The 26650-nt window shown below is 47.3% G+C and overlaps 1 protein-coding gene across 1 annotated transcript in view; it reads right to left on the minus strand.

Moving 5' to 3' along the window:
* itga9 (integrin, alpha 9) overlaps positions 1 to 26650 on the minus strand; it is a 67171-nt gene that overhangs the window by 22074 nt on the left and 18447 nt on the right. Inside the window, exons 7-16 of the mRNA XM_062519729.1 lie at positions 25289 to 25374; positions 24533 to 24595; positions 23669 to 23806; positions 23288 to 23393; positions 20966 to 21060; positions 20148 to 20238; positions 19452 to 19497; positions 19156 to 19310; positions 17603 to 17763; positions 240 to 392 (exon numbers count right to left, since the gene is read on the minus strand). Coding sequence (XP_062375713.1) covers positions 240 to 392; positions 17603 to 17763; positions 19156 to 19310; positions 19452 to 19497; positions 20148 to 20238; positions 20966 to 21060; positions 23288 to 23393; positions 23669 to 23806; positions 24533 to 24595; positions 25289 to 25374 — 1094 coding nt within the window. The remainder of the gene's footprint in view (positions 1 to 239; positions 393 to 17602; positions 17764 to 19155; positions 19311 to 19451; positions 19498 to 20147; positions 20239 to 20965; positions 21061 to 23287; positions 23394 to 23668; positions 23807 to 24532; positions 24596 to 25288; positions 25375 to 26650) is intronic.

A 26650-nucleotide genomic window follows, 5' to 3' on the forward strand; every position in this document is an offset into this window, starting at 1 on the left:
TCTCTGATAAAAGTGAGCGCGTGTTGACTGTGCGCTCCCTTCTGAGGGTGTGGGGGCTAGAGAGGCACCAACGGGGCGTCTGGCCACCGTCCATCCCGTCTAGACAATGTCCCGAAAACACAACGCTTACGGTCATCCTGACGAGACTTGGGGATAGCTATGCTCTGGGTAAACGGAGACTCGAGGAGGACGGCTCCCCTGGGTCTCTGGAGAACGGCGGCGAGGAGGAGCCCTCTTACCTCGTTCCTGGTGGCGATCTTGCCGCCCTTCTTCCAGCGGAGCACGGGATCGAGGGCGGGGAGATCGCGCTCCTGACCGCTCTCCAGCACGTGCTTCCCCAGGCTGTAGGCCACCTCGAACGTGATGGGAGCGAAGACGTCCCTCACCTCTTTCTGTTGATAGACACACACACACACACACACACACACACACACACACAAATACACACACAGAAAAACAGAAAAAACATTAGAGCCAAATCACCTCGGGATGCAACATAACCAAGAAAGGTTCTCAGTGTTGTGGATGGCTCATCACAGACTGCTCTCCCTGTCTCCCATCCCCAAGCGTTCCCTAACACACTCCAGGCTACTGTACTTAGCTGACTCCAACAGCACAGGCCCTGCCATAGAGACTATCGCAGACCGTCAGGGGTGTGGGTGGGTGGGTGGATGGATGAGTGGAGTTGGAAAGATGGAAAATGGCATTTGGCAGTGTGATGTGGTGCTGCCCTTTGAAAACAACACACACACAAAAAACCTCCATCTTTCTTCCCTCTGGCAGCACTAGAGTGCAGCTCCGCAGTATGGAGGAGTGTTTGCCTTGGCACGGCGCTTGGAAACAGTAAAAACACCAAACGCTGAAGAAGATGGAGGGTCGCCCCATGCGCTCCTCACCGGAGGATCCTGACAGAGGAGGCTAGGGGGGGACGTGGGAAAGGGAGACCCTGTCCATTAAACATCAATCTGCTCCCGCTTTGAACGACCCCCGACAGGCGGAGGGGGGGAGGCTATAGCGTTAGCCGCGGGCGTATCTCTCATGCCCGCCGGGCACAGCGGGCGACCTCGGGCCACGGCGTGCCGCTGGAGTCTGCCCGGTCCGCATCGGACCATGCTGTGTCCAGCCACGGCAGACCCCCCCTGTGTAAACAGAGGAGTGTTTCCGGCGGCCTGGTGGGCCACTCGCGCCCGTCTCCATTCTTCTGTTTGCACTCGTCTGTTTTATCACTCTGTCCATTTCCCCTACGTCCAGCCCAGCCGCCCGCCACCCATCCCCTTCCTCAGCCAGGGCCAACACACAAAGGCCCACTTACACACAGCGCTGCACGTGCACACTATCTCAGACAGACACGCACACACACACATACAGTACATACACACTCCTGTACACACGCACACACACACACACATACAGTACATACACACTCCTGTACACATGCACACACACACACACACACACTCTCACACTCACTCTCTCTCTCTCTCTTTTCTCTCTCACACACACACACACACACACACACACACACACACACACACACACTCTCAAACTCACTGCCTCACGAACACTCTCTCACGCACACACACACATTTACACATGCAAACTACCTCGCACACACATCCTCTACAGCCAGGCAGATGTCTACTACCTGGTGAGGTTGAGAGACTTATGGCAGGAAAGAGCGGCGTGTTAATGGACAGGACATGAATGGACAAAAACAGAGCCGTAGTCACGGGTTATGACTTCTCAGAATGCTTTTTTTTCTGCGCACAAAATGTACCCCAACAACTTAACACCTGCACAGAAATATTCATCCATCGAGACAAGAACCGAAAACACATTTATCCCACGCAGTGCACGGACTTAAAAAGGAAGTCTGGGACAGTTTTATCACTCTCATGTTGTGGACACTCTCACCATTTATCACATAAAAGCAAAGCTCTTGTGCACAGCAACAGACAATCATTGTTGTGGGGGGTGAGAGGGCTCCCCACGGCGGAGAGGTGAGGCTCACAATGTCATTGTTCAGAGAGAAACACACAGCGTTCCCCTTAGACAGAATGAAAGTGAGAAAGAGAGAGAGAAAGAGAGGGAAACAGTGGGGAAGAGAGGGGGGAGGCAGCCAGATATGGAGAGAGGGAAACAGTGGGTGAGAGAGAGATCAGTGAGAACGAGAGAGAGAGAGAGAGAAAGAAAGAGAGGTAGAGAGTGAGAGAAATAGAGGTAGAGAGAGAGAGAAAGAGAGGTAGAGGGTGAGAAAAAGAGAGGTAGAGGGAGAGAGAAAGAGAGGTAGAGAGAAAAAGAGAGAGAGAGATCTGGCAGGCTCCACGGGTCCCAGGAGTGATTAAAGTGAAATGCATCAAATGGCCCCTGTCAAATGGCCCCGGCGTGACCCTGTCCCCTCGGGGCCCGTCGGCCCTGGGCTCCGAGCTCAGACTACAGCCTCCCACTCTGGAAGTTTATCTTGGACTTTCTCTGGGCCACGGGAGAATTGGGGGGACATGAATGACTCCTTGTTACACAATAAATGTGTTGTATAGACCACCGCATATCTTTTTTCTTTTCTGTTTTGCACCCTTCGAGATAACCGCGACTTAACCCAAATAAACAAAGTTAAAAAAATAGCACGTATTAAGAAATCGTTGTTTTTTTCCCTTTCCACTCCCACCCTCTCCCATGTTTTTGGAGAAACAATATAATGGCTGATGCTTCCAAGATGTCGCGCGCTCGCTCGCTCCGTCGCTGAGTGTGGGAGACGACCGCAGACTCCCCGTGGCCCGGCGAGAGGTCGGGACAAACTCAAGAACCTCCCGGAGACAACGCAGCAGGGCCTTCACCTTAGTCACACAGACACAGACGCACGAGGGAATCAGCGCACGCGCATGTGTGTGTGTGTGTGTGTGTGTGTGTGTGCGTGTGTTTGGATGTTTATGTTTCTGTATCTGAATCTCTAGGACAACCACAGCCCTGGCTTTCCCAGTCTCCCAGTAATGCCTGTTGCCACCCTATTTCCACTGTTCTCTGTAGTACCACCACTCCTCCCATCCTTCCCAACACCTTCCCTCCTGTGACCCCCCCCTTCCCCCCCCAGGGCTGCCTCTGGCCTCCTGTATTTATAGGCCTGAACAGAGGGGGGCCTGGGGGCCTGCACATTGGTGTTAATGGCTCTCTGCGCTGTAATTGGCCCCTAGGCACGGAGCGCCTCAACAACTGCTCCTTACACAACCCCCACCTCCTCACCCCCCTCGCGGCCCGACTCTCATCAACCGCCACCAGCCAAGCGGGTCACTGTGCCACCGACTGAAGGCGGCCATTGTGTGGGATGTAGGGGGCCGTAAAAGAGAAGCCCTGCTTCCTGCCATTGTATCCTTTCCACAGAGAGAGCGCTCCGGGGGGCAGTTATCGGAGGCGTGCGAGCCACAGGCAGGATGCCAGCGCTGTAAGACACCCACGGAGCGGCTCGGGCTGCAGAGCGGGCAGATATGGGTCATCTCCGGTTGAGATCCGGGCCGGATCTGGGTCACAGCCGTTACAAAAGTCCGCAGCTCTCTGGGCTGTGGGGCTTCTTGTGGGACAGGCAGACTCTTCTAGAACAAAGATGTATTTTGCACACAAAGCCAGAAGAGTTTTAAAGCCGCAATGAGAATGGGCCACCAAGCAAGTCCAGGCACTGGACCAAAAGGAGAAGTTTAACAAGATTTAAAGAAACATTCCAACCCAAGGGAGCCTCTTCTTTCTAAAGTTTGAAATAAATCCATTAACACCTGACAGAGAGATATAGATGCATAACAGAGTGAGGCAGATGGCTTAATCACTTGATGGATGTCTTCATCTCACAAACACACGCATCCAAGAGTCTGACCTCATGGGTTTGGACAACCAGCAGAGAAGGGCATTATTAGCATAGAGCTGTGGAGCATGTAACAGACAGAGCTGATTAACCTTCTCCTGAGATCCAAACCAGCTTTCGGAGAGAAACAAGTCGGATAGAAATGAATAAGCCCTTTAATGATCAATGTATGCGCAAGTTCAAAAATAGCTCTGCGATCTCATTGGTTCCTTTCCACTCCCAACCGTGAAAAGACTCAGAAGGTGGTGACGTAATGAGCTGGTTTGGATTGAGTCGGTGAGTTTGTGATTACTCCCTTTCCCCTTCCCAGCCCCTACCAAGTTTTATTACACCAACTCCATCCTTCAGTGACGTGCCAGAATGGTTCAAACCGTCAAAGACCGGCTTTGATCTCGCGCGCTTGTTTGCATATCTGGAAAACAAGATGGCAGTTTCCCAACGCCCCCCACCCTCCTCCTTCTCTCTGTCTCTCTCCATCTTTCTCTCTTCACCCCCCTCTCTCTCTCTCTCTCTCTCTCTCTCTCTCTCTCTCTCTCCTGTTCTTTCCTTGCCTCTCTGCCTCTGTCTCTCTGTGTGTGCTGGGACGGCAGCGTGTTGTGCCCGAGGGTGGGGGAGATGAGGTCAGCTCATAAGGACTGGGCTCCGTGTGTTGGAGCTGCCTCATGCTTGGATGGGAGACTCTTAGCAGCACACCAGAACACTCTTCTCACAGAGTGACTCCGGGACGCCAATTCAAGAGCTATTAAAGCACGCAGAGATACATCCGTGTGTACTTACACATGGACGCAGACGCGGACACACACACACACACACACACACACACACACACACACACACACACACACACACACACACACACACACACACACACACACACACACACACACACACACACTTAAGAAGTGGACGTGGGAAATGAGTTGAACAAACTCCAATCTCTATTAAGAGTTTGTCTGCCCATTAGGATTTCCATATATGGTCAATATGGGCAGCAGATGTATGGTTCTGAGCCCAAAACTGTGTCAGTGTTGCTCAGTATGCAGCGCCACGGTAACAAGCTCAGGGTACATTCTTTCATTAGAGTTCACGCTATATTGACTCATAATAGCTACAGGATGGATCAAACAGACCAAGTACCTCCACAGAATCAGTTGGATCAGAGCTTTGAAACTAAAGCCACAGTGTAACAACATGAAACAACAGAAATACACCGCACTGCTGTGGTCATATGGGGACTTGTGATTTCTGTGGTGTGAAATGAGGATCACTGTCTCGACCACCATGACCACTAAACTGCAGACTCACGTCTACAGGTCCATGATCAGTGACTAGGCTACACCTGACATGGTCACACAGGATCCAGCATGAGCTCTGGTCTGTTTTTCTCATCGAGTTGAGAGACGTGACCCAACCCATCCCAACCCCAATCTTCTGCCCATTCTAAACTCCATCTGGAACCAATGAGCCAAAAAGTCATGAACTGACTCTTACGACAATGCAAGCAGTCGAGATATCAAAATAAATCGTGGATAAATGCTGATACGACTTTGTGGTAAAAGTTCTCTCCTCTTTCATTCAACTTCTGTCAAACTGAAGCCTTAGGATTTTACTAAATAGTGAAATGTGGGTTGTTAGCTAATGCCATTACAAGGATCTTGGACACACTAAGAATACTTGTTGACAGACAAGATTTAACAAGATATTTTTCCAAATCCCGAAGCCAGATTATGTCATATGCTTTGTATTTCTGAGGAAATTCATTTGTGAATTTGGAGATGAAAATGTATAAACAACAACTGCACTGTTTGTACTTCCCTGAACTCCAGCAGAAAGTGATACTGAGGGAATAAACATGGTAAGGAAGGACAATACTAAAAGGCCTTCTAAGCCTGTATTACATTAAAATAAAAAAACAAAACAGATATTTCTGTGATCACCCTCCAACTCAGGTTAAAAACTCTAACTGCTAAATGAAATTCCGGACCTCCATATTTTTTTAATAAGCCAGCGGACCTTTTTAAAAGGCCGCTTGAAACCACAACATGGCCTTTGCTAACCACAAGGCATGAAGCACCTGTTTTGGCTACCATGCTGGTGGTTCAAAGCACATACAAAGAATGAAGTAACCCTTAACCTAAAACAAAATACTGTCAACATTATTATCTGACATTTAACATGAAAAATGTCCCCTGTTCTATTCAAAGAGTACATGTCCTTGTGAGTGGGCCAGCTCTAAAATCAGTAATGTCATAGTGCTTGAGAAACAGTTACTCTTTTGATGTGGCCAGAACCATGATAGTGTTGGTCCTTGTCACTTCTCTATTTATGGAGGAAAAAATTACTTGTTCAAATAGTTTCCGATTGCTGTGCTAACCCCCAGGGAGGGCAGTCATGTTTACTCCCATGGGAATGGTCACTTATTGCAAAAGTTCAGCTGCCTGAAGATGTGAGTGCATTTAGTTAGTGTCAGCATTCGGGGAGTGGGGGGGCGTTTGGGGGGGGCCTATCTGCTGCCCTGGCAGGGAACTTGTTCCATCTGGGTTCTCTCCGCCTCCCATGCGCTAATACTACACCCCCACAGACACGTGCACTGACATACACACTCACATTCTTTCTTTCTTTCTTCCTTTCTTCCTTTTTTTCTTTCGCTCTTTCTTTCTCTCTCACACACACCGAGTCATGCACACACAAACAAATAGAAAGCATACAGATATGTAAACACACACAAACACACACACACACACACACACTCCCCCTATACTGTCGCACAACCCTCTGACAAGACCCAAACTCCTCTAGATTTGAATCGCAGCCAACTCCGACCAAACTCCCCCGCGCGACTCGACTGATGCTCGCGGCAGACAAACTGTCCTGCGGTTGAGACGGTTTACTCCGAACCCTACGTGTTGACCCATTCGGTTTGGGAGACACACATAACTCAACAATTAAGGCCAAAAAAACGCAGAAGAGACGAGTTGCTCACTGGAACCACGGCCACATAAACACAAATTACAGTAAACTTATTTTATGGCCGTGCGCGCGCATACATCAGGTAAAAGGCATTTCGGCGTCTGACCCTCAAGCGGCTGGGAGTGCAGCTGGGAGTTATAAAGCGGGAGCGGAGGTGCCATGCTTCCCGGGTGTAAATTGGCAGATGGAAAACGTTTTCCGCTCGAGACGAGCCCGCTAAACGAAATCATCATTCATCCTCTATTGGGAAGGCTGTCAACGAATTTAGGGCTTTTCGGCCAAGCTTCAGAAGATTTGTTGTTCCAACATGCGCAAAGCATTCAACAAACACTTGGGGATTAAACTCGTGCCAACACATATATACTTTTAAATCAGTCTCGGTCTTCAAATAGCTCTCCGATATCTCCACAGACATTACCTTTTGGGGTATATCTTGGGTCGGCCGCATCCATTTCACGTTACCGAACAGAGAAATCCTATCGTTTTGCCCTTCAGTTATATTTTCTTTGCCTTTCCTTCACATATGCTTGGCAGTTTCCTGTTATAAACACTTAGCATCAGATCTCCTTGTGGGTCATGTTTATTGAATGCTTTTCATAGCAGTGAGACCACACAGTATCCATGTCCCAAGGGGGGGAGAGACCAGTGTAGTGAGAGGAGTTGACCGTTAGTGGACAGCACATGTACACATGAAGATAGCGTAGGAGGGGGGGATCAGGGGAATATGGGGAACGCGTGCGGGGCCATATTGCAACAGCACATGGAATGGCATTCCATTCCCAGAATTCCAACCTAGTGCCCTCCATCATCCTACACCCTGTTTCCTGGATGACTCCTTGATGTTACCTTATCCGGCTGTACTGTGGGAGGAGATAGACAACTCTCTCTCTCTTTCTCTCTCTCTCTCTCTCTCTCTCTGTCTCCCTCTGTCACTCACTCACTCTCCTTTCTCCCACTCTCTCTCTCTGCACCCAAGCCAAACGGCTTTGGAGTAAAAAAAAAAACCGCATAGGAGGGAGATGGGGAATTTGGATCAGGTCCTTTTATGGAAGCAGCCTTGACTGAGTCGGTGCCTTTGCGTGTTTGAGAGAGAGAGAGAGAGAGAGTGTGTGTGTGTGTGTGTGTGTGTGTGTGTCGTGTGTTTGTGCACGTGTGTTTGGGGGGCGAGGGGGATGGTGGGTGTATGGCTTCAATCAAGCCTCTTAAGCTTTCAACACAAGCCCAGGACCCTCTCTTCAGAGGAGCGCGGTACAGAGAGTTCATGTGACCTCTCAGCTCGGTTCGTGACATCTGACGAGCTGCACCTTTGGGTCGCCGCGCCACCGCCGGTATAGCTACTGGCGGACCGGCTCATTTTCTCTCTATTACAGGTGGTTGCTGCCGGGACATTAGTCCTTCTTGCCAGAATGCCAGTGATCATTTCATAACTCAACCCCCTCCCATGCAACCCCCTGTGATGCCTGAGGCAGCCTAATATTGTTTTTTCCCTGATGAGGCAATGGAAACACAATGATGCAAAAAAGATGAGGCCTGCTGCTCTCTCAAGTGTTGCCCAAGCTGTGGGATGTATGCTCGCATTATATGGGGGTGGGTGAGTCATACCTCCGCAAACAATAGGAAAGTGTGTTTTTAGATAGAGGTCAGGCACCCTGAATCTTTCAAAATGGTTAGTCACCGTGCCCCATTGAAAAGAAAAACAATATACGGTAGTGCACTGCATGAACTGTGTGACTTTGGAAAATGGAGTAATGTTATACGATGGCATACGCTGCGGCACTCCAAGGCTCATTAATAACAACAATAAACACGACCTTATTATCACCAGCGGCTCCACTCACACTTAGTGGAGAGGATGACGCTTGAGCCGTATGGGTCTTGGTTGCTGGTGTTTTTGTTTGGGCCAAACAACAACACATCAGCGGCACCAAAAACAACAACACCGTTGTTTTAGGGCTTCCCTCCTAGGGAAGATATACTTCCTGAGCATCTAGATAATGTAACGCGGTGCACAAACAGGAAACGGTTCCTTTCCACTCTTTTGCATTTAAAAATCACAGATGCTGCCAGATCCTCTTAGCAACCGAGGCGTATTGTGTTGATACACACACAAAATCTCCAGGCAGGATATTGGAGGTTTCAATACCAAAGATAGCATCTAAAAACTACAGTACTCTAGGGGCAAGCATACCGATCTACGAAGGCCCATCAGTGGAGAGAGCAGTCAAATATTAGCATACACAGAAGATCCGCATAGAGCATGGAGTCAATATCTCAGTTGGATTTCCTTAAAAGGTGCTTTTCATATTTCTATCACCTATTTGTCATGGCTCCAAGCCTACTGCACTGAACACGATAGGATACTGGAAATACTGCACCGAGAAGTCGGCAGACACGGAGAGGGAGAAGGGGATGGCAGTCAGTGCCTCTGCCTCGGCGCAATCTTTTCACGATTGGGGATATCCTTTGGGGAGAGGCAGTGGATAAGCTTACATGTCATGCATGATAAGGCGCTGCAGTTTTATCATTCTGGGCCCGACGTCAACTCGGGCCAGTCCCATCCTGGTCTGTCAGAACTTGTTCCAGATGCTTCCTGTACTGTAGCTGATGAGATCACTGGTCAGAAAACTAGGCCATTTGACCTCGTACCCCCCAATCCACACCCACACACACACACACACACATTCAAACACACACACACACACACACACACACACACACACACACACACATTCAAACACACACACACACACACACACACATTCTCTCTCTCTCTCTCTCACACACACACACACACACACACACACACACACACACACACACACTACAGTACATCATTGTGCCCATTGTGAAGCGGATTCTTCAATTTGCCCTTAATCCGCCCGCTGAAATCATGTTTCAGCAGTGGGCATCAGCTCCCACTCTGACCGTGCTCTGATGTGGCGGCGCGCCTGACCCCTCGTGCAGCGTGCAGCGCCGCGGCTCGGTCACACACACAGGAAACAGACTGTTGACCGCGAGGCTACAATAGCAAGAGATACATTTCCAACAACAACTGCGAGGCTGATAAGAGGAGGACAGAAAGACGCGGGCTCCGTTTGCTGACTGTTGTTTTCAGCGGCTCCCCGCGCTTTGTTGAGAGAGTGGCCAGGTGGAAAACAGAGCAGGGAGATTAGGGTCTATTATCACCACGGCCAGGTTACTGACCCCTGGGGCACAGGGGGGGCCTGACGTGTGTGTGTGTGTGTGTGTGTGTGTGTGTGTGTGTGTGTGTGTGTGTGTGTGTGTGTGTGGACGATCACGAGTCACTGAGAAGCCCGGGGCAACTCTGTGGCACACAGCTTTGGTGAAGCCCTACCGATTTCAGCGAGCAACATTTTCATTCTAGGTGACAGTACGAGTCTGCAGGGTCCTATTAGCTAAGCTGAGGTGGTTACAAAACGGCTGGTACACTAGTGCCTATTGTGGTCCTGCAGTGCTTTTATGGGAGCCGCAAACTAAGTTCTAAACAAGATTGTTAACATCATGTGAACAAAGGACAAAAAATAGAAAAGCAGAGGTGTGTGTGCAGAGGCCAGAATCTATTCTTGTTCACCAACAACTAGTCCACGGACATTTGCTCATTTGAACTTGGGTCAGTAGCGCCAAGTAAACGTGTGCTATATGCATTGTTCCTTTCCCATGCCATCATGGATATTATTAGGCATTAGGTCAGGCACAGTTCCTGCTTATGCTATGTACTTACAAAAGATTTCAAAGTATCGTGTCGTCTGAGAGATGTGCAGGCCAGAGCGTGGAAACTATTAGGAGTTGTGTGTCCGCACTAAAGTGATGATTCTGCTGCTTTCCTACTAAGCCGCATTCAAGGTCCAATGGCACATGAAATGGCATTCCAAACAAAGTGAAGTGGGAATGCAATGTTCTTCCGAAACCTACAAGTGGAGCACGTAACACTAAGTAAGGTTGTGCTATAACTATAACACAACCCCAAGCCTGGCAAGCACCCCGGAGGGTGATATGTGCAAAACTGCCCACTTCATCTGGACTGGATCTTATTTGCCTTTTCTCCGACCAGAGGATCTTTTCAATTTTTCCACCGAATTTACTCGGGGATGGTTGGTTCTTTGCATTTTAATATTTTTTCCATCCCGTGTTTTATAAATAGGTGGCAGGGTTGCCAGTGTGCTTAATAGGGGACAGCTGGATATGATTACCTTCCTGCCAGCTATAGCCACTGTATCAGCTTTCTTGGCCTTAGCTAAATGAAAACCAGTAGAATGGCACCAGGGGAATGGTGCATTTCCAGTGAACTGTATGCGGTGGCGAGGCAAATGGATGGATGTACATGTAGCGTAGCGGGCAATGTGTGCCTCTCTGGGTCACTCCACTCGTGGAGAGTTCGACGAAGAAAGGGGCTTATAGGGGTCTCCATAACCTAAATCTCTGGGTCAGCGGGTTGACATCACACCAGCTGAGTCTTGAAAACAAACAAAAAAGGGGGGAAAAAAGTGATATATTTTGGAAAAATGTTCTAGTTGAATAGTGTCAGCTACACAACGGGCACGGGGTGAAAAGTTAAAGGAGGCAGAGTAAATGTTTTCAAATGCCTCCATTAAAACAAATGACCACTCCACATTTCCAAACAGACGAGGCTTCTCAGTATGGCACCTCTGAAAAACTAGGCCAGAGGAGTGTGTTTGATATCCACCACTGAAAAGACATGTCTTTGCATAGGAAATGAGACTGCTATACGTGGCATAAGCTGGCATAAGCTGGCATCGGTTAACGGCAGATTCCAGCATGCCCCCTATATGCCACCGCACGATCATTGCTCCTCACCTACTTTAATTATCATGCAGGTCCACTGCCCATCTCGGTCCTCTGGGGTGGACTGCACAGCTGCAGCCCGGGGTTGGGCAGATATCTAGAGTTTAATGACGCCCTAAATATCCAGCGTGGCAGTTCCGAGGTCAGACACACACAGGGGGTACCCACACGGACCTGTCGGAGATGTGGAGTGCGGTGACAAGAGCTCCAGGGAAATGTCCCAAGATAAATCTGCAACTGTTCGCAAGCACGGGTCGGGGCGGGCGCCCTAATTTAGACTCCACTTTCAGCATTAAAATGCACCTCACGGAAGGCTGGCTGAGGTCAGGGCTGGTACACAGATAGCTAGGCCAGTGAATGGGGCCTATTATCAACAAATATATGCAACTGTGTATACAATATAGTGAAACAGCTGGGGGATGAGGATGATGAAAACATTAACGACTGTTGGCACGGTGACGAAAAGCCTGTTTACGCAAACGTGACCACGTGTTACACTCTGGGAATAAATGGCTTTGTGTATCTTACAGCGCAATTATGCTTACCTTTTATGATGGAACATATCAACAAGGCTTAAATTCTAGGCCAGAGGATAAGACTCGTGCTCTTTTTGGCATGGACAGGCTGACACATTTATAGCAAACTGTTAACAACTGAAACCTGGGTGGTTTCAAATACCTCTATGCTTCTCTGTACCGTTCGAAAACTAGTCAAGGTATGCATTGTTTTTATGCGAACATTATTGCATTGTTTTCATGCAAACATTATTTCATGCTTTGCTAATCGTTTGGCAAACACGGTGGGCTGATTAAATGTCATGTGTTGCACAGTCTGTGTGTGACTTCCTGTCTCTTGGTATAGCATGATTATATAGGAAGAGAAATTGACAATTTATTAGCTTCTGTGAAGTTCAGGAGTCTGGTTGAAGGATACAGAAATCAGACCGATTAAGGATAAAATACCCAGCCATCAAAAGGTGAAATGCTTGTCAAACACAAGCTATTTTTCTAGCGTACAGCCACTTGTGATCAGAGGAAACAATAAATAGCAATGAATGTGCCAACTGCCCCAGATGACTACACTCACGCCGGGGTTGAGATTTTGAGGGATGACAGTAACATGAGCTTCTCCGATTCTGGCCTCAGCTCACGAAACGTCTGGCTTCTGGTGATTATCCCAAAGAACGTCCGACATCCATCATGAATATGACAAAAAAATAGTTTTTCTCCTTTAATCTGAGGTACAAGTGCTCAGAGTATGCCGTTTATTTGGCTAAAAATAACCAAACAAAGAACATCTGGAGCTCCGGTATGCTGTTCCATTCTCCTTGCCAATAGAAACATGTTTGAAATGATCAACATGAAACAGTTACATAATATCTTACATTCTTCCACCAAAAAATCTTACAACTGTAGTGGTACAGATTTTCACTGTGTATTATTGTTCATCACAACTAGTTTTCTCAGTGCTGCCTTGTAACTTTGTGTTAACCTTGGCTAAAACCTCTGTGATTTCAGAACTCTTTTCATCAATCATCAGTGGGTGCTCAGTCAAAGCCTCTCCTGTTGCCTTTACCGTGCTTTAAAATAAATAAAACCCCTGCTCACGACCATATGTCCATTAATTCAATTTCTATACGGAGCTTTCCTAATTAAAGAGCAGAATATCACAGAATTAATGGTTTATACAGTTGGCCAAAGCAGTGACCGCTAGAGACTACTGTATACCACTATTTTTTAATAAGTTAATTTGATTTGTATCCTTTCTGAGATCCCATAATACTCTTTCTCTAAGTTACATTTGCAATAATAATAATTGCAGAAACAATTACAGTCTTGTATAACGTGAGACGGAGTTTATTTGGTTTAATTCGATTTCTGGGAGCATTACCATCACATACTGTACAGCTGTTAAGGTAACGGGAGTTGAGTTACTTTCTTACATTGACGTTCTTACATTGACGTTCCTCCCTCTCGTTGGTTGCTATCCTGAGCTACAGTTCAGTACAGTACTTTTCTCCTCCTGAAAAGGGTCAGCGCGAAGACTGACCATGCGCTCACGTGTCAGTGTGAGGGCAGTCAACCAAACCCCCAGCCACTTTTCCATCACCAGGGCCAAGCCCGGAGCGCCGGGCCCGTTGACACAACATAAGCTCATGAACCCACTGTGACGTTAGCTTCCATAGCGGGGCTCGCTGTTTTCACAGCACGTTTTGAGGGGAGGGGGGATAGAGGTAAGGGAAGGGGAGGGGGCACAGCAAAGCCCCCCCTACACACACGCACACACACACACACACACACACACACACACACACGCACGCACACACAAAAGCCCATGAGAATCCAGTGGAGCACCAGCTGGCTTCCATTAGCATACCTCTACAAGCGAATGGGAGGCCTGGTTGATGTGGGCAGACACTCAAGCTAGATAAATGACAGGATTGGCTAGGGAGGACGGCCCCCTGAGATGGCGGGCAAATCAGGTCTGATGATAGTCATTTCGCTTCTTCTCGGTGACACAAGCAATTATGTTCCTCACACGCACACATGTGTGTGTTCAGGAAGTCAGCAAATTTTTACAAAATCACATGTGTTAAGCTTGGCTAAGGTATTACCCTTCATCATCACCTTGATTGGCTACATCTTTCATCTCTGACCATTGTTTTGGAAAGATTCAGAAACTATACTCCCAACTCACTATGGAAAGTGATGATTTTGCTCAAACAATGGCAACATTCTGGAAGCAATTCATTATATGTATCCACCATTTCTAAACAATTCTCAACACTTCTCAACCAATCACACGGCACCAGGCAAACGGTGAGGTTTGGTGGGGCTTCACCCTCAGCCTGACATGTTCAAGCAAATGGTCCATGCTGTGCAATTGCGGAGCCAGCTAACACGACTATAGCATATTTGCCCCTCAATCAACACAATAAATGCATGGCTATCTATAATCTAAATCCAACAATAACCATGTCTGGCCAGGCCAGACTAAACAAGCCCCAGACACCTCATGGCCATGACTGCTGGTTCCACACGCACTTCAAACAAAGCAATTTCGCCAACTTAAACAGCATCTCGACTCAAACAGAAATCTGCACGAAATGAAAGAATCTTTCACTAACAGCAGGCACATGGGAGGTTATGTTACAGTGGACAGAGCTGTTGTTTGGAATTTTTATGATTTACAGAGAAACTGACAGATAGAAATAAGAAATAGCCTTGTGTTCCCGTGTCCAGACTATGAAGAGGCCTTGTTGATTTTGTCTAGTAAAGTTAGAAACCCTGAAGTTCACTCAATTCTCACAACCCAGGTTCCCCTCGGTTACATATCAGTCAACCATTTCGTGTCCGGCATGTTTTAATACTTCTAGTCATTTGTATATTTGAATTTTAGACAAGTTGCTTTGCAAACAGCCATCCTTCTGTACACATTCTACGACATGAATTACGCTCTTGGGAAATAGTTTAGGTATTGGTGGCCATGCTTGACTCCAGTATGAGCTATAGGAATCGTTTGCTGTGGCCTATTCCCCCCTTCCCCGACCCCTTCAACTAAACCCCAAGAATACCACAAATACCAGGCCCAACCACAGGCACATGAGCTTTGTTTGGGTCTTTCACTTTAAGCACAGACTTTCCTCCAGTCTTTTGTCCCAGTGTTCTCTCTCTCTCTCTCTCTCTCTCTCTGTTTGTTGGATTTTCATTCTAATTACGCAGAAAACCGGGATGTAAGGATCCGCTTTAAAAGTAGTTACGCGCAAATCCAAAATGCATTGGATCTCAGCGTGTGGTCATACAAGGCTGCCTACACAGCACGCACACACACACACACACACACACACTCTGACACACACCAGGGCCTGTAGATGATTAATACGCCGTCTTCATTCGTTTCGAAGTGTGTTTATCCCATTCACACATTAGAGTTTGCCCAGAGATGCCAACTATGTGGGGCGACACCAGATCCCCGACGCTAATGTTCCGGCCCACACAGACACATCTGAGCCGCTTAGAGGCTCGCAACGAGCACAGCTATGACTCCTATGCAAAACATCTTACACGCTTCAATAAATCAAACGCGCACAAACATACAACAGCCTGCTGGCGTCACCACTCGCAAACACAGTCCACTATCAGCTCTGTAGATCCTCAAGGCACACCAAAAATGCACTTATGAAAACAAACTCTAATGAGTATGCCAAGAGTCACTTGGTGTGGTTGGATGTGGTAAATAAACAGCCAATTCAGTGTTTATTAAATGCCTATTCAGTGTGCTTTGTTTGCACGCAGAGACAAAACACCGCCATCATGGAATGATCGACAGCCATAGCAGTGGCTAGTTCACATGCAATAAACTATGTGGGGCCGGCTGTAACCTGAGAAGAGGCGAGTGTCACAACAACATCTCTTCACTCAGCTGACCGACTATTATCCTCGACATGACACACAGATGACTGCCTCAAGATGTCTGATGTGCCACATCACGTCGGTCACGCTTAAAAACTGTTTGACGCAACCTGCCACTTTCACCTGACAAAGGTGCTTAGGATCTGGCAGCTCATGAACATCTGCCACTATCAATGTGCTGATTGTTAAGAGAGGGTGAGAAGAATATAGAGCCTGTTTGACAAACTTCACATTGGAGCAGATGCTTATGCAAGCGCATGCTCAAGTGTGTTAGCTTACGTGTGTGTGTGTGTGTGTGTGTGTGTGTGCGTGTGCGTGTGTGTGTATGTGCATGTGTGTGTGTGTGTGTGCGTGTGTGTGCGTGTGTGTGTGTGTGTGTGTGCGTGTGCATGTGTATGTGCATGTGTGTGTGTGTGTGTGTGTGTGTGTGTGCATGTGTGTATGTGCGCGTATGTGTTTATCCATGTGTGTATGAAGTGGTGTGCGGTATAAAGAAACATATGTCGGCCCTCTCGCTCTCTCTTTCCACAGCTCCCCCAGAGAGAGAGAGAGAGAGAGGAAGGGCCTAAAGAGGCCTGTAAATCTGGCCCGCGCGTAGCGGACGCTCTTTGTGTGGGCACTCTTGTTAGCAGCCGCCATTAGCTGCCGGCCCCCGAGGCCACGGCTCTCTAAGCTGTGGCTCCTGTTCTTAAACGGGCCAATTAGAACAGACAACAAAAGGCCACTATATGCAGGAACAGTATGGCCTGCTCTGACCAAAGGGGGCCGGGCCTGCGATAAATCCATTCACAAGGCAAGGGGACGGAGCAGGACGCTAGTGGACTCAGCAAGGGCCTCCGTGTTACTTACATCTGCTTGCTTTAGGGTGAGGATGTGAGGGTGACATATAATGAGGTGAATTCATATGAGATCCTGAGAGCCCCCGAGGGGCCTGAAGTCTTGACCCGAGTATGACCGCTCTACTGGCCAATTAGCTTTATGCATTGTGCTCGCAGTCATATGTTTGCATGGACACTACTGCACATCGCCACAATTTGATTCTGGGAACTACGCTGTCAGAAACGGGCCAAAATAAAATTTTGACATAGAATGACAGTAAAATGGAGCCAAGACTGTTTGACTTGGTGACATACTGGTCACTGTGAATACAAATATTGTTTTTATGTTTAGTCTAGAGAAAAGCAGGGGTGGCGCTCACACACACAAAACCTCTTATGTAACACACACACACACACACACATTCATGCACAGTGCAGAATGAATTTGGAAAACAACATGGTTTGGCCTGACAAATAATGGAAATGTTCAGCGAAATGTTCACAGCACAAACCCAGCTTGGCCATGGCAACACACAAACAGTACATCACATGACCCCGAACTCAGACTGTAAGCAATGACCAAAGCGCTGTTTTTTTTAAACAAGACTCTGGGACTCTTGGCCTTGCTTGAAGGGTGGGAGCCCAAAGCCTATGGACATGAGGACCCCACAGGGGTCAAGGGGTCGAGGGGTCAAGGGGTCAAAAGGTCCAGTCCTGGAGGGGACACTCACCCGGACGTGTGCGGTGTAGTGGTGGCACTCCTGCCGCTGGACGTCCAGGCTGAGGGCCTGGCTGAGGACGGTGGTCTGCTCTCTGTTGTGCGTGAAGTAGACCCGCGAGGGCTGGCCCTTATGCCGCTTGTCCACATCAGCCGTGAGGTTGTACAGCAACTCTGAACAGCGAGAGGGAGAGAGAGAGGGAGGGGAGAGAATGAAAGAGAGAGTGAGAGAGAGAGAGAGATGGAGGGAGAGAAAATCAGAGAGGAAAGGAGGCCCACAGGCAAGTCAGGGGTACAGTAAATGTATTACACCCACTCACTCACACACACACACACACACAAACACACACACACACACGCACACACAGGACATGACTCATTGATTCAAATACTAACACATGGGTTTAAACAGAAAGCGTCTGTGGACACTGCAGTTAAAAATAAACCCTTGTATCATGAACATTTTGCAAGTGGTGGCACTCGGTCAAAACTCTGAGTTAACAGGCTTAATTCCCACATTGATAGAGACCCAACACAACACTGGGACTCCGTCCAACTAGTCCCCATTTTGACTTGAGCCATGCTTCCTAACAGGGAGGCTAGCAGCACTTAAGGTCTCTGTTTAAAATGTAGATGTGAAATCATGCGGATGAGGTCAGGGTTTAGCCATGTTTGTGTGGTGGAACACCCCTACGGTGCCAAAGAGTTGTTCCTCATCCAGACAGAGAGAGGAGAGAGAGAGAGAGAGGGAGAGAGAGAGAGAGAGGGAGAGAGAGAGAGAGAGAGAGAGAGGCAGGGAGGGAGAGAGGGAGGGAGAGAAGGAGGAGAAAAACGACAAAAGACAAATAAAAAAGAGCAGGTCTGAAGTGGTTGCCTCACAGGGTGTTGGTGCTTGTTGAGGAAACTCTGGGAGGGGCTGCGCTTGGGCAAAGCACAGTGTTCTCTCTTCAGCAAAACATAAAAAAGAAAAATTTAAAAAACGAGAAAAGTGAAAAGGGACGCGGTGACCTCACTCCGCCGGCGGAAGGGCGGCTGTCCTTGGGGCGTCACCAGACGCGAGGTGCCGCAGTTTTCCAGCGGCCATGCCAAATGGTCAAACAGAGCGCTCCTTATTCCCACTCTCTCTGGCCCGCAACCCCTTTATGTAACAGACCCCACGCGCCGTCACACACCCACATGAAAAACAACCCCACCCAGCCGGGACAGGGCCATGTGCAACAGCCACTCCTCACCTAACCAGTCAGAACACTACCGCACTGAGGGGACTCACTCACCACACCCACCAGTTGTGGAGAGGCCACACCCACCCTTGTGTCACTAACCGCACCCACTACCTGACCAATGACAACTCTCAGCTCTAAGTCCTGGCTCCATCTATGGCTTGAGGCAATCAATCATGACATCACATGCTGTGTGTATCCTGGGTGACATACAACCATAAACAAGTCTTGTTATGAATAGATTCAGATTCGACTAAAAGTCTTGGCACATCTCCTGAGGTGGTGCAAAGGAGCATGGCAGATATGGTGCTGCTGCCCAGTGATGACTGAATAATGGCTTCCTCACCGATCTGTCCAGGAACCTGTTTGCCCCTGAACAGGAAGCAGGCGGTGACGTTGAAGCAGTTGAGGTGCTGAGGCCCCTCGTGACACCGGGGCACCGTGATGTTGATGGAGACGGGCAGGAAGATGGACACCTCCACCGTGATGACGGGCCGGGTCCTGTGGAGGGGGCGGAGCCAGAGCAGACATGGCACATCACATCACACAACAGGGGAAATGATAGGCCACGTCGTGACTCTCAACGAGGAACTCAACAGGCCGCTGGAACTCAACTCAACAGCAGCGGGAGATTTCACTCACCTTAGCAGAACCACACTGTCGGTCATGAAAGCACCTATGGTCACGTCTAGGATAAAATAAAAAACACACACACAAATGTGAGAAGTCATAATGAACATTACCGGTACATCTGAGAGTGACTCTTCCAAATCAGCAACATTGCATTACAATGAGGAAACAAAATCAGTAATGTCTACACCTACTAAACATCTGAATCATGTATTATTTGCTTTTTTATGTTAGTTTTTACAAGGGAAAGGAAGGCAAGATGGTAAGGTTCTATGGCTAAGGTTTTATGGCTTTCTTTCCTTTCTTTTTTGTATTCCATGAATGTGCAAGTGTCCAGGGAGGAATGCTGTAAACAAAATACCACAACATCACGCGGACAACTATCCCGACAGGGGAATGTGTTAAAAGGCTCCATTGGAAATTAAGACAGCACTTCATTTCTTCACACTTGTCACTGCGAAAGAGTGGCTGCTGTTTTTATGTTCTTGTTATTGAAGTTGTTGTTCCTAGGCTGAAAACCAAACTAAAGCAAGGTGCCCCCCTTGAGTGTTTGAGCCTGTGCGGTTCCAAGCAGAGGGTTTCTATTGTCTGGTGGCCCGGATATCAAAGCATTCCCCGTGAGTTCTGATTTAGCACGGGTCTGAAGTTAAATATGTTTGTGCCGGTCGGTAAATCTGTGCCGCGGGGGTACGGTGAAGCGTGCCAAACCTGGGTAGCCATTTCCATCCATGTCCACATTCCCCGAGATGGACTGGCCAAACATCCTCAGGCCCGGATTAACACTCTGTCCAGACAGCCTCTGTGGACAATCAATCAAGGTGACAATCAGACACATTGATCATAACCTCTACCCGCGCAGGGGTCCATCCATCACTGTCTGGGAGGTGACCAGCACTCTGACCCTCTCACCCACTCACCCCTCCCACATTCAGACTGTCCACTTGAACCCCACTCCCTTGTGTGTGTGTGGGCAGTACAGCATTGAGTGCACGCCTCTTTCGCTCATATCAATTCCCTAACACAGAGATGGCTATTACGGTCTCATACGTCATGTTACTTAATACGACTAATCATTGATTGTCTGTAACCCCCCCCCCCCCCCCCAAATGATTACAATCAACACACTTAACTCTATTCTTTATGTAATGCAACCCAATTAGATTACCAGTCTTTCAATTGCAGCCAATAGACCACAATTATAAACAATGTATGAGTCCTCTGATTGTTTTTACTAACAGTAGAGTATTTTCAGACCAAATACAGGCACAATAACATCTATGAATAGCTCTGGTTTGAAATATCTGTGGCCAAATACAATGACGCTGGATGTTACCTTATGATGTATCAGCCATCAATAGATGTAACATTAGCAGCTCGTGGTGTTTGCTCTGTGGCAAGACCAATAATCTTTTCAGAGTCTTTTTGCTTGTTTAATGATGACTTTACACAGGGCAGAGACCCAAGCGTGCCTCCCCACCTCCCCTCACAGAGAGAGAAACACTGTGCTGACAGATAGGAGCGATTACCATGGAGTATTTGCTGGTGATCCCCTTGGCGTCCCCGTGGTAAATGTACACCGCTCCACCATAGTCGTCCTCCTTGGGAGCTCCTATTGCTACATCTATAGTAGAGGAGACAGGAGAGAGAGAGAGAGAGAGAGAGAGAGAGAGAGAGAGAGAGAGAGAGAGAGAAAGAGAGAGAAAGAGAGGGAGAGAGGGGGGGGGGTGAGAATAAATAAAACCACGCAAAAAAAAATTAGAAACAGACAGAAAGTGAGAGAAAGATGGAAAAAAAGATTAAAAGAAAGAGGGGGAGGACAGAGGGGCAAAAGACAGTGAGCAAAAGAGACAGAGGGAGAGACAAAGAAAGAGAGAGAGGGAGAGTGAGTGAGAGAGAGAGAGAGGAAGTGAGAGAGAGGGAGAGGGAGAGAAAGAGCGAGGGGGTTAGAGAGGAGATGAGAACAGATGAGACAGATCCAGGACCGCATCTGGGCAAAAGTAAACATGACCAGCGAAAGGCACGACTGGAATCGCACGGCACACCGCTGCCCACTGTGTGTGAGGACCCCCATAAACCCCCCCCCTGTTTGCACGAGGCCAGGCCCCGCTTGGCCAGCACACACTGTTAAGTCACTTAATAGACACTTAAGTGTTGTCCGTGCCCATAAAGCGGTGCGACTTCTGCACCAGTGGAAACAGCGCCATAAAGAACGGGGCTCTGGATTTACACGAGCTGTCTCTGGTCCGTCCAAACAAAACATGTGGAAAATGGACCTTCTAACCTGCAGAACAACACTCTTTTGTCATGCTTTGCAGCGCGCGCGCGCAAAAAAAAAAAAAAAAATCCCAGGTGTGCGGATTCAACGCTTATACTCAAAAGAAGTTTGCCGAAAAACCCCTCGAGATTTTCATGACTGTTCTTTTGTTACTCAAGCAGGTTAATTTGCTCATTTTCATGCAGTTATTTACCAGCTTGCATTTCACTGGCAAATAACGCTGCATTACGAGCACAGCAAATATCTCGGGGGTCGGAGGTCGTGGGGGGCTAAAGCCTGGCAAATGCACTCTTGTAAACACTCACATGTATGACTTCCAGGAAAACAGAACGCTCGCACCCCGGCCGGCCGCCCACAAACTATTAGGCCGGCTTATCATTCTGCTCAGGCTACTGAAGTGCCCATGGGGTGGACTTTACAAACAGCGGTGTCTCCTGCCTGCCTAAGTGATTGCAAAGAGGCGCTTTGTTTGGTTTGGAAAGGCAGGTATTGGACTTCAGCAGTTCACTGTGGGCTCTTCAAGGTCAATTACTCTTGAATGATTCACAAGCTCAGTCCTCAAGCTGTGGAGAACACTCGAGCTCCTTTCTGCATATCAGATATGGAGACTCTGCCATGAGAGCACCCTGAGCCCTATCGGAATAACATGGGGGGGGAGTGGGGGGGGGGGGGATGAACTGAGACCAGAAAATAACTTCAAGCTTCCTTGAGAAGTGTGCATCACTTGCCAAGAAAAGCCTATGATTGGCTCGCAAAGTGCCAGGAAAAATGGCAGGATGTGTGTTGTGAGTGTGCGTGTGTGAGAGACAGAGTGTGTGTGTGTGTGTGAGAGAGAGAGGGGGGACTATGAGAAAAAGAGAGAGAAAGAGAGGGAGAACTGAAGAAGGGGGGGAAAACGCATTTCCAGAAGATTCCCACCACCCCATAATAATTAAAACAGCATGCCTTCTCATGTTCACTTTAAACACGCGTGCATCCATCATGCCGTAATGAGCCGAATACACCGTCTGAAGGAGCCAGTGGCATTGAACATAAAGCCCTGACACGGCGGAATCCAAGTTCAGTTCCCTTCACAGCTCTCAGACAAGTGCTTCGGTTACGTTACAGCATCACCCAAAAGTGCGATTTATGGTGCAATTTCAGGCTGTGAAAGGCATGAGAGAGCCATGCCAGAGAGTTATGCTTTCTCAGGTTATTATTCACTTTGGGTCATTCATCTCTCAGGAGGGTTTTTGGACGCGAGCGTGAGAGACACCCCCAACAAGAGATAAAAAGTCGATTTTTATGGTACACGGTCCAGATTGATTGAATTTGCACGTTTTTTTTTCTCCCTTGATGGAATGTCCATGAACACAATAACGAACAAAAATATTTTGGAATCCGCATCATGGGGAAAGGAAAATCTCTTCTGGTGATAACACTGACAAGTCTTGAGAGATGAGAGATGAGAAAATACACCCAAGTCAAACACACACCGCAATCAGAATAAAAACAAGAGAGTGCAGTACTAGGAGAATGTTTTAAAACACTTATCATAGATGTTCCTGAATGACCGCTAACAACACACACTGACCTTGGTAACCATCATCATCGATGTCCCCAATGGCAGAAATGCATTCTCCAAAATGGGCATTGTAAGCATTGTCCCCATTCAGGACTGCCACCTCGTCCATGACTCCCTATGGACACAGAGACGGTGGTAAATTAAGATAAGACAAGTGGGAATGGTTTACCATGCCGAGCCTCCCAAACAAAAAGGTGAAAGACACAGTATAAACTGTTCACACACTCATACATACTCACCTCCCATACACACACACATACACACACACACACACAGACACACAGACACACAGACACACAGACACGCAGACACACACACACACACACACACACACACACACACACACACACCACACACCACACACACACACTCACTCACACACACACTCACATTGCCATAGCTGCGGTAGACGGTGACCTGCCCCTCGTCCCGCTGATGGCTGTGCATGGGGGCTCCCACCAGCAGGTCGGACAGCCCGTCCCCATTCAGATCTACTGCACACAATGAGGAGCCATAGTAAGAGCCCATCTGGAACCAAGCCACAGACACAGGGACACACAGAGAGAGCTTTGGGTCAGGTTACGCAGACACACCATCAAGAGACACAGTAAAAAAAGTTGAAAAAAAAAAAACCCTTCCGAGAACGTTCAAAGAACCACCAGTCACTGCTGAACTCTCTCTCCAAGAACATCATCAAGAACACCATCAAAAAAACGTTCAAAAAAACTTCTGAGAACGTTCAGAGAACCACCACCAGGCACTGCTGAACTCACTCTCCAAGAACATCGTCATGATTGTAAAAACACCATCAGCCATGCAGAGGGTTATTTACTAACATGATGTCGGCACGTTATGTTATGGGGGCCACTTGGCTATTGAAAGACTGGAGTCAGATGTTGAGCGTGGATCGAGTCTCTGCTAGAGTTCCTCCCCTCAGGCACTTTATTCCATAAACATATAAAACATATGCTCCATGGAGCTCTCAATGCAAAACAATAAACTTACTGTCATGCAACAACTGCTAAACATATTCTGTCAATGATGTTTTGGGGGAAAAAAAAACATAAGCTGATGGAAAATGTTTATGGAAGTGAAACAAAAACCTGAATCGTGTTTATTTTTGCAAATGTACATGTATCGCATGCAAATCGGTCATTACACGGGACAATGCAATCTCCTCCTGCAAACAGATGGTGGCTTTACCATACCTCTAGTTGAGCTAGTTGAGTGTTGACGGTTTGCTAAAACACCTACCATTTTCCCTGAGGCTTGAAAAATCTTCACCAGTGATGAGCCCTCAATTCTAAAAATATACACCTGAGGAAGGGAGAAACACTGTTAGCAGTCATATCGGCTCAAATTAAATTCCCTTTGATGTAATTAGCTCTTCTTGTAGACTAATTTAGGCTGAAGGAGCTTCCTTAGCAGAGGAGGCAGAACCAGTTCAAACCAGTCTCCTCGAGCTCCCTCAACACAGCCTGGCACCAGCCGTCACCATTGCCATGCCAAACTAGAAGAACTATATAATATATCATTCCACACCACTACACTGTATAATCTTGTTGTGTGAGTAAACATTGTGATTATGAATGATGTGTAAACCAAAGATCTTAGAGCGGAGCGGAATCTTCGGTGTAAACATTCTGAGTGAGCCACCTCACTGTGTACCTAGAACAACCATAATATAAACTAGCCCTATAATGTATAAACACATTGTGAATGAACAATGCCACTGTCAAGATAGAACTTGCATAATATAGTATGAATGCTCCCAACCAGACTGTACTGTATATAATGTGAGCCTATTTTGTCGGTTGAGCAGACTACTGGATTGCCTTGAGGAAGACTCAGTAGAGTCGAAACGCGTAGGCTTTTTATCCAATGCAATAACAGATTTTTAACTGTTTTCACTACATCGGTGTGCCTCGGACATTTGACTGCCTTAAACACAGCACCAAGTTACTTTATACTGTACAGGACAGTCACAGTTTTTTCAATACTGCTCTGTACCTTTCCACCACCACTGTCCTGGGGTGCACCGGCAGCCACATCAATGGTGTTGGGGGTGGAGAAGTGCCCAGCAGTTACAGCATACCCTGGAGGAGGAGAAGAGAGGGAGGAAGAGAGAGGAGAGGAGAGGAAGAGAGAGGAGAGGAGAAAGGAGGGGAGGAGGGGAGATGGGAGGAAGAGAGAGGAGAGGAGGTGAGGAGAGGAGAGAAGAAAGGAGAGGAGAGGGGAAGAGGAGAGGAGGGGAGAAGAAAGGGAAGGAAGAGAGAGGAGGGAAAAGAAAGGAATTAGAGAAGGATGCAGTGAAGAGGAGGGGAGAGGAAAAGGGGGGAGAGGGAGGAGGAGAGGAGTCAGACTAGACTGTGAGTCTACATCAAACAAACCACCTGGTCTTGGCCACTTCACTCTAAATGGCTTTGGCTAAGTCATGCCTATACAGTTTATATTACTATAGCTTATATTACTATGCTATTTTGCTATACCACAAATAAAGTGCCAAGAATGTAGTGAGGAAGTGAAATATCTAGAGCTAGGGTATACAGTGGGTATAGTAAGTATTCACACCCATGCTAAAGTTGACTAAAAAGAGGAATATAAAATCATCTTTTGAGAATTGATTGTAATGCTTTAATTCAAAAAATGAGTAAAAATCAAACCGCTAAGGACACTAATTTTCTTTGTGATTGAAGAATGTATCGTAAATAGATCAATGTTCTTCCTTAAATACAGGTTGCATAAGTAATTGACCCCTATGTTAAATTCCCATAGGAGCAGGAGGATTTTTTATATATTTTTATTTTTAAAGGCTAGCTATTTCATGGATCCAGGATATTATGCATCCTGATAAAGTTCCCTTGGCCTTTGAAATTAAAATAGCCCCACATTATCACATACCCTTCACCATAGCTAGAGATTGGCATGGTGCTTTTTTCCAGTTAGCCTATTAGCCTGTTTGATTTGCATTGAGCTCAATGAGCATCAAACAGGCTAATAGGCTAACTGGAAAAAGCACCATGCCAATCTCTAGCTATGGTGAAGGGTATGTGATGATGTGGGGCTATTTTAATTCCAAAGGCCAAGGGAACTTTATCAGGATGCATAATATCCTGGATCCATGAAATAGCTGGCCTTTAAAAATAAAAACATATAAAAAATCCTCCTGCTCCTATGGGAATTTAACATAGGGGTCAATTACTTATGCAACCTGTATTTAAGGAAGAACATTGATCTATTTACGATACATTCTTCAATCACAAAGAAAATTTGTGTCCTTAGCGGTTTGATTTTTACTCATTTTTTGAATTAAGGAATTACAATCAATTCTCAAAAGATAATTTTATATTCCTCTTTTTAGTCAACTTTAGC

This window comes from Sardina pilchardus, chromosome 18 (assembly GCF_963854185.1).
Source record: "Sardina pilchardus chromosome 18, fSarPil1.1, whole genome shotgun sequence".
Lineage (NCBI taxonomy): Eukaryota > Metazoa > Chordata > Actinopteri > Clupeiformes > Clupeidae > Sardina > Sardina pilchardus.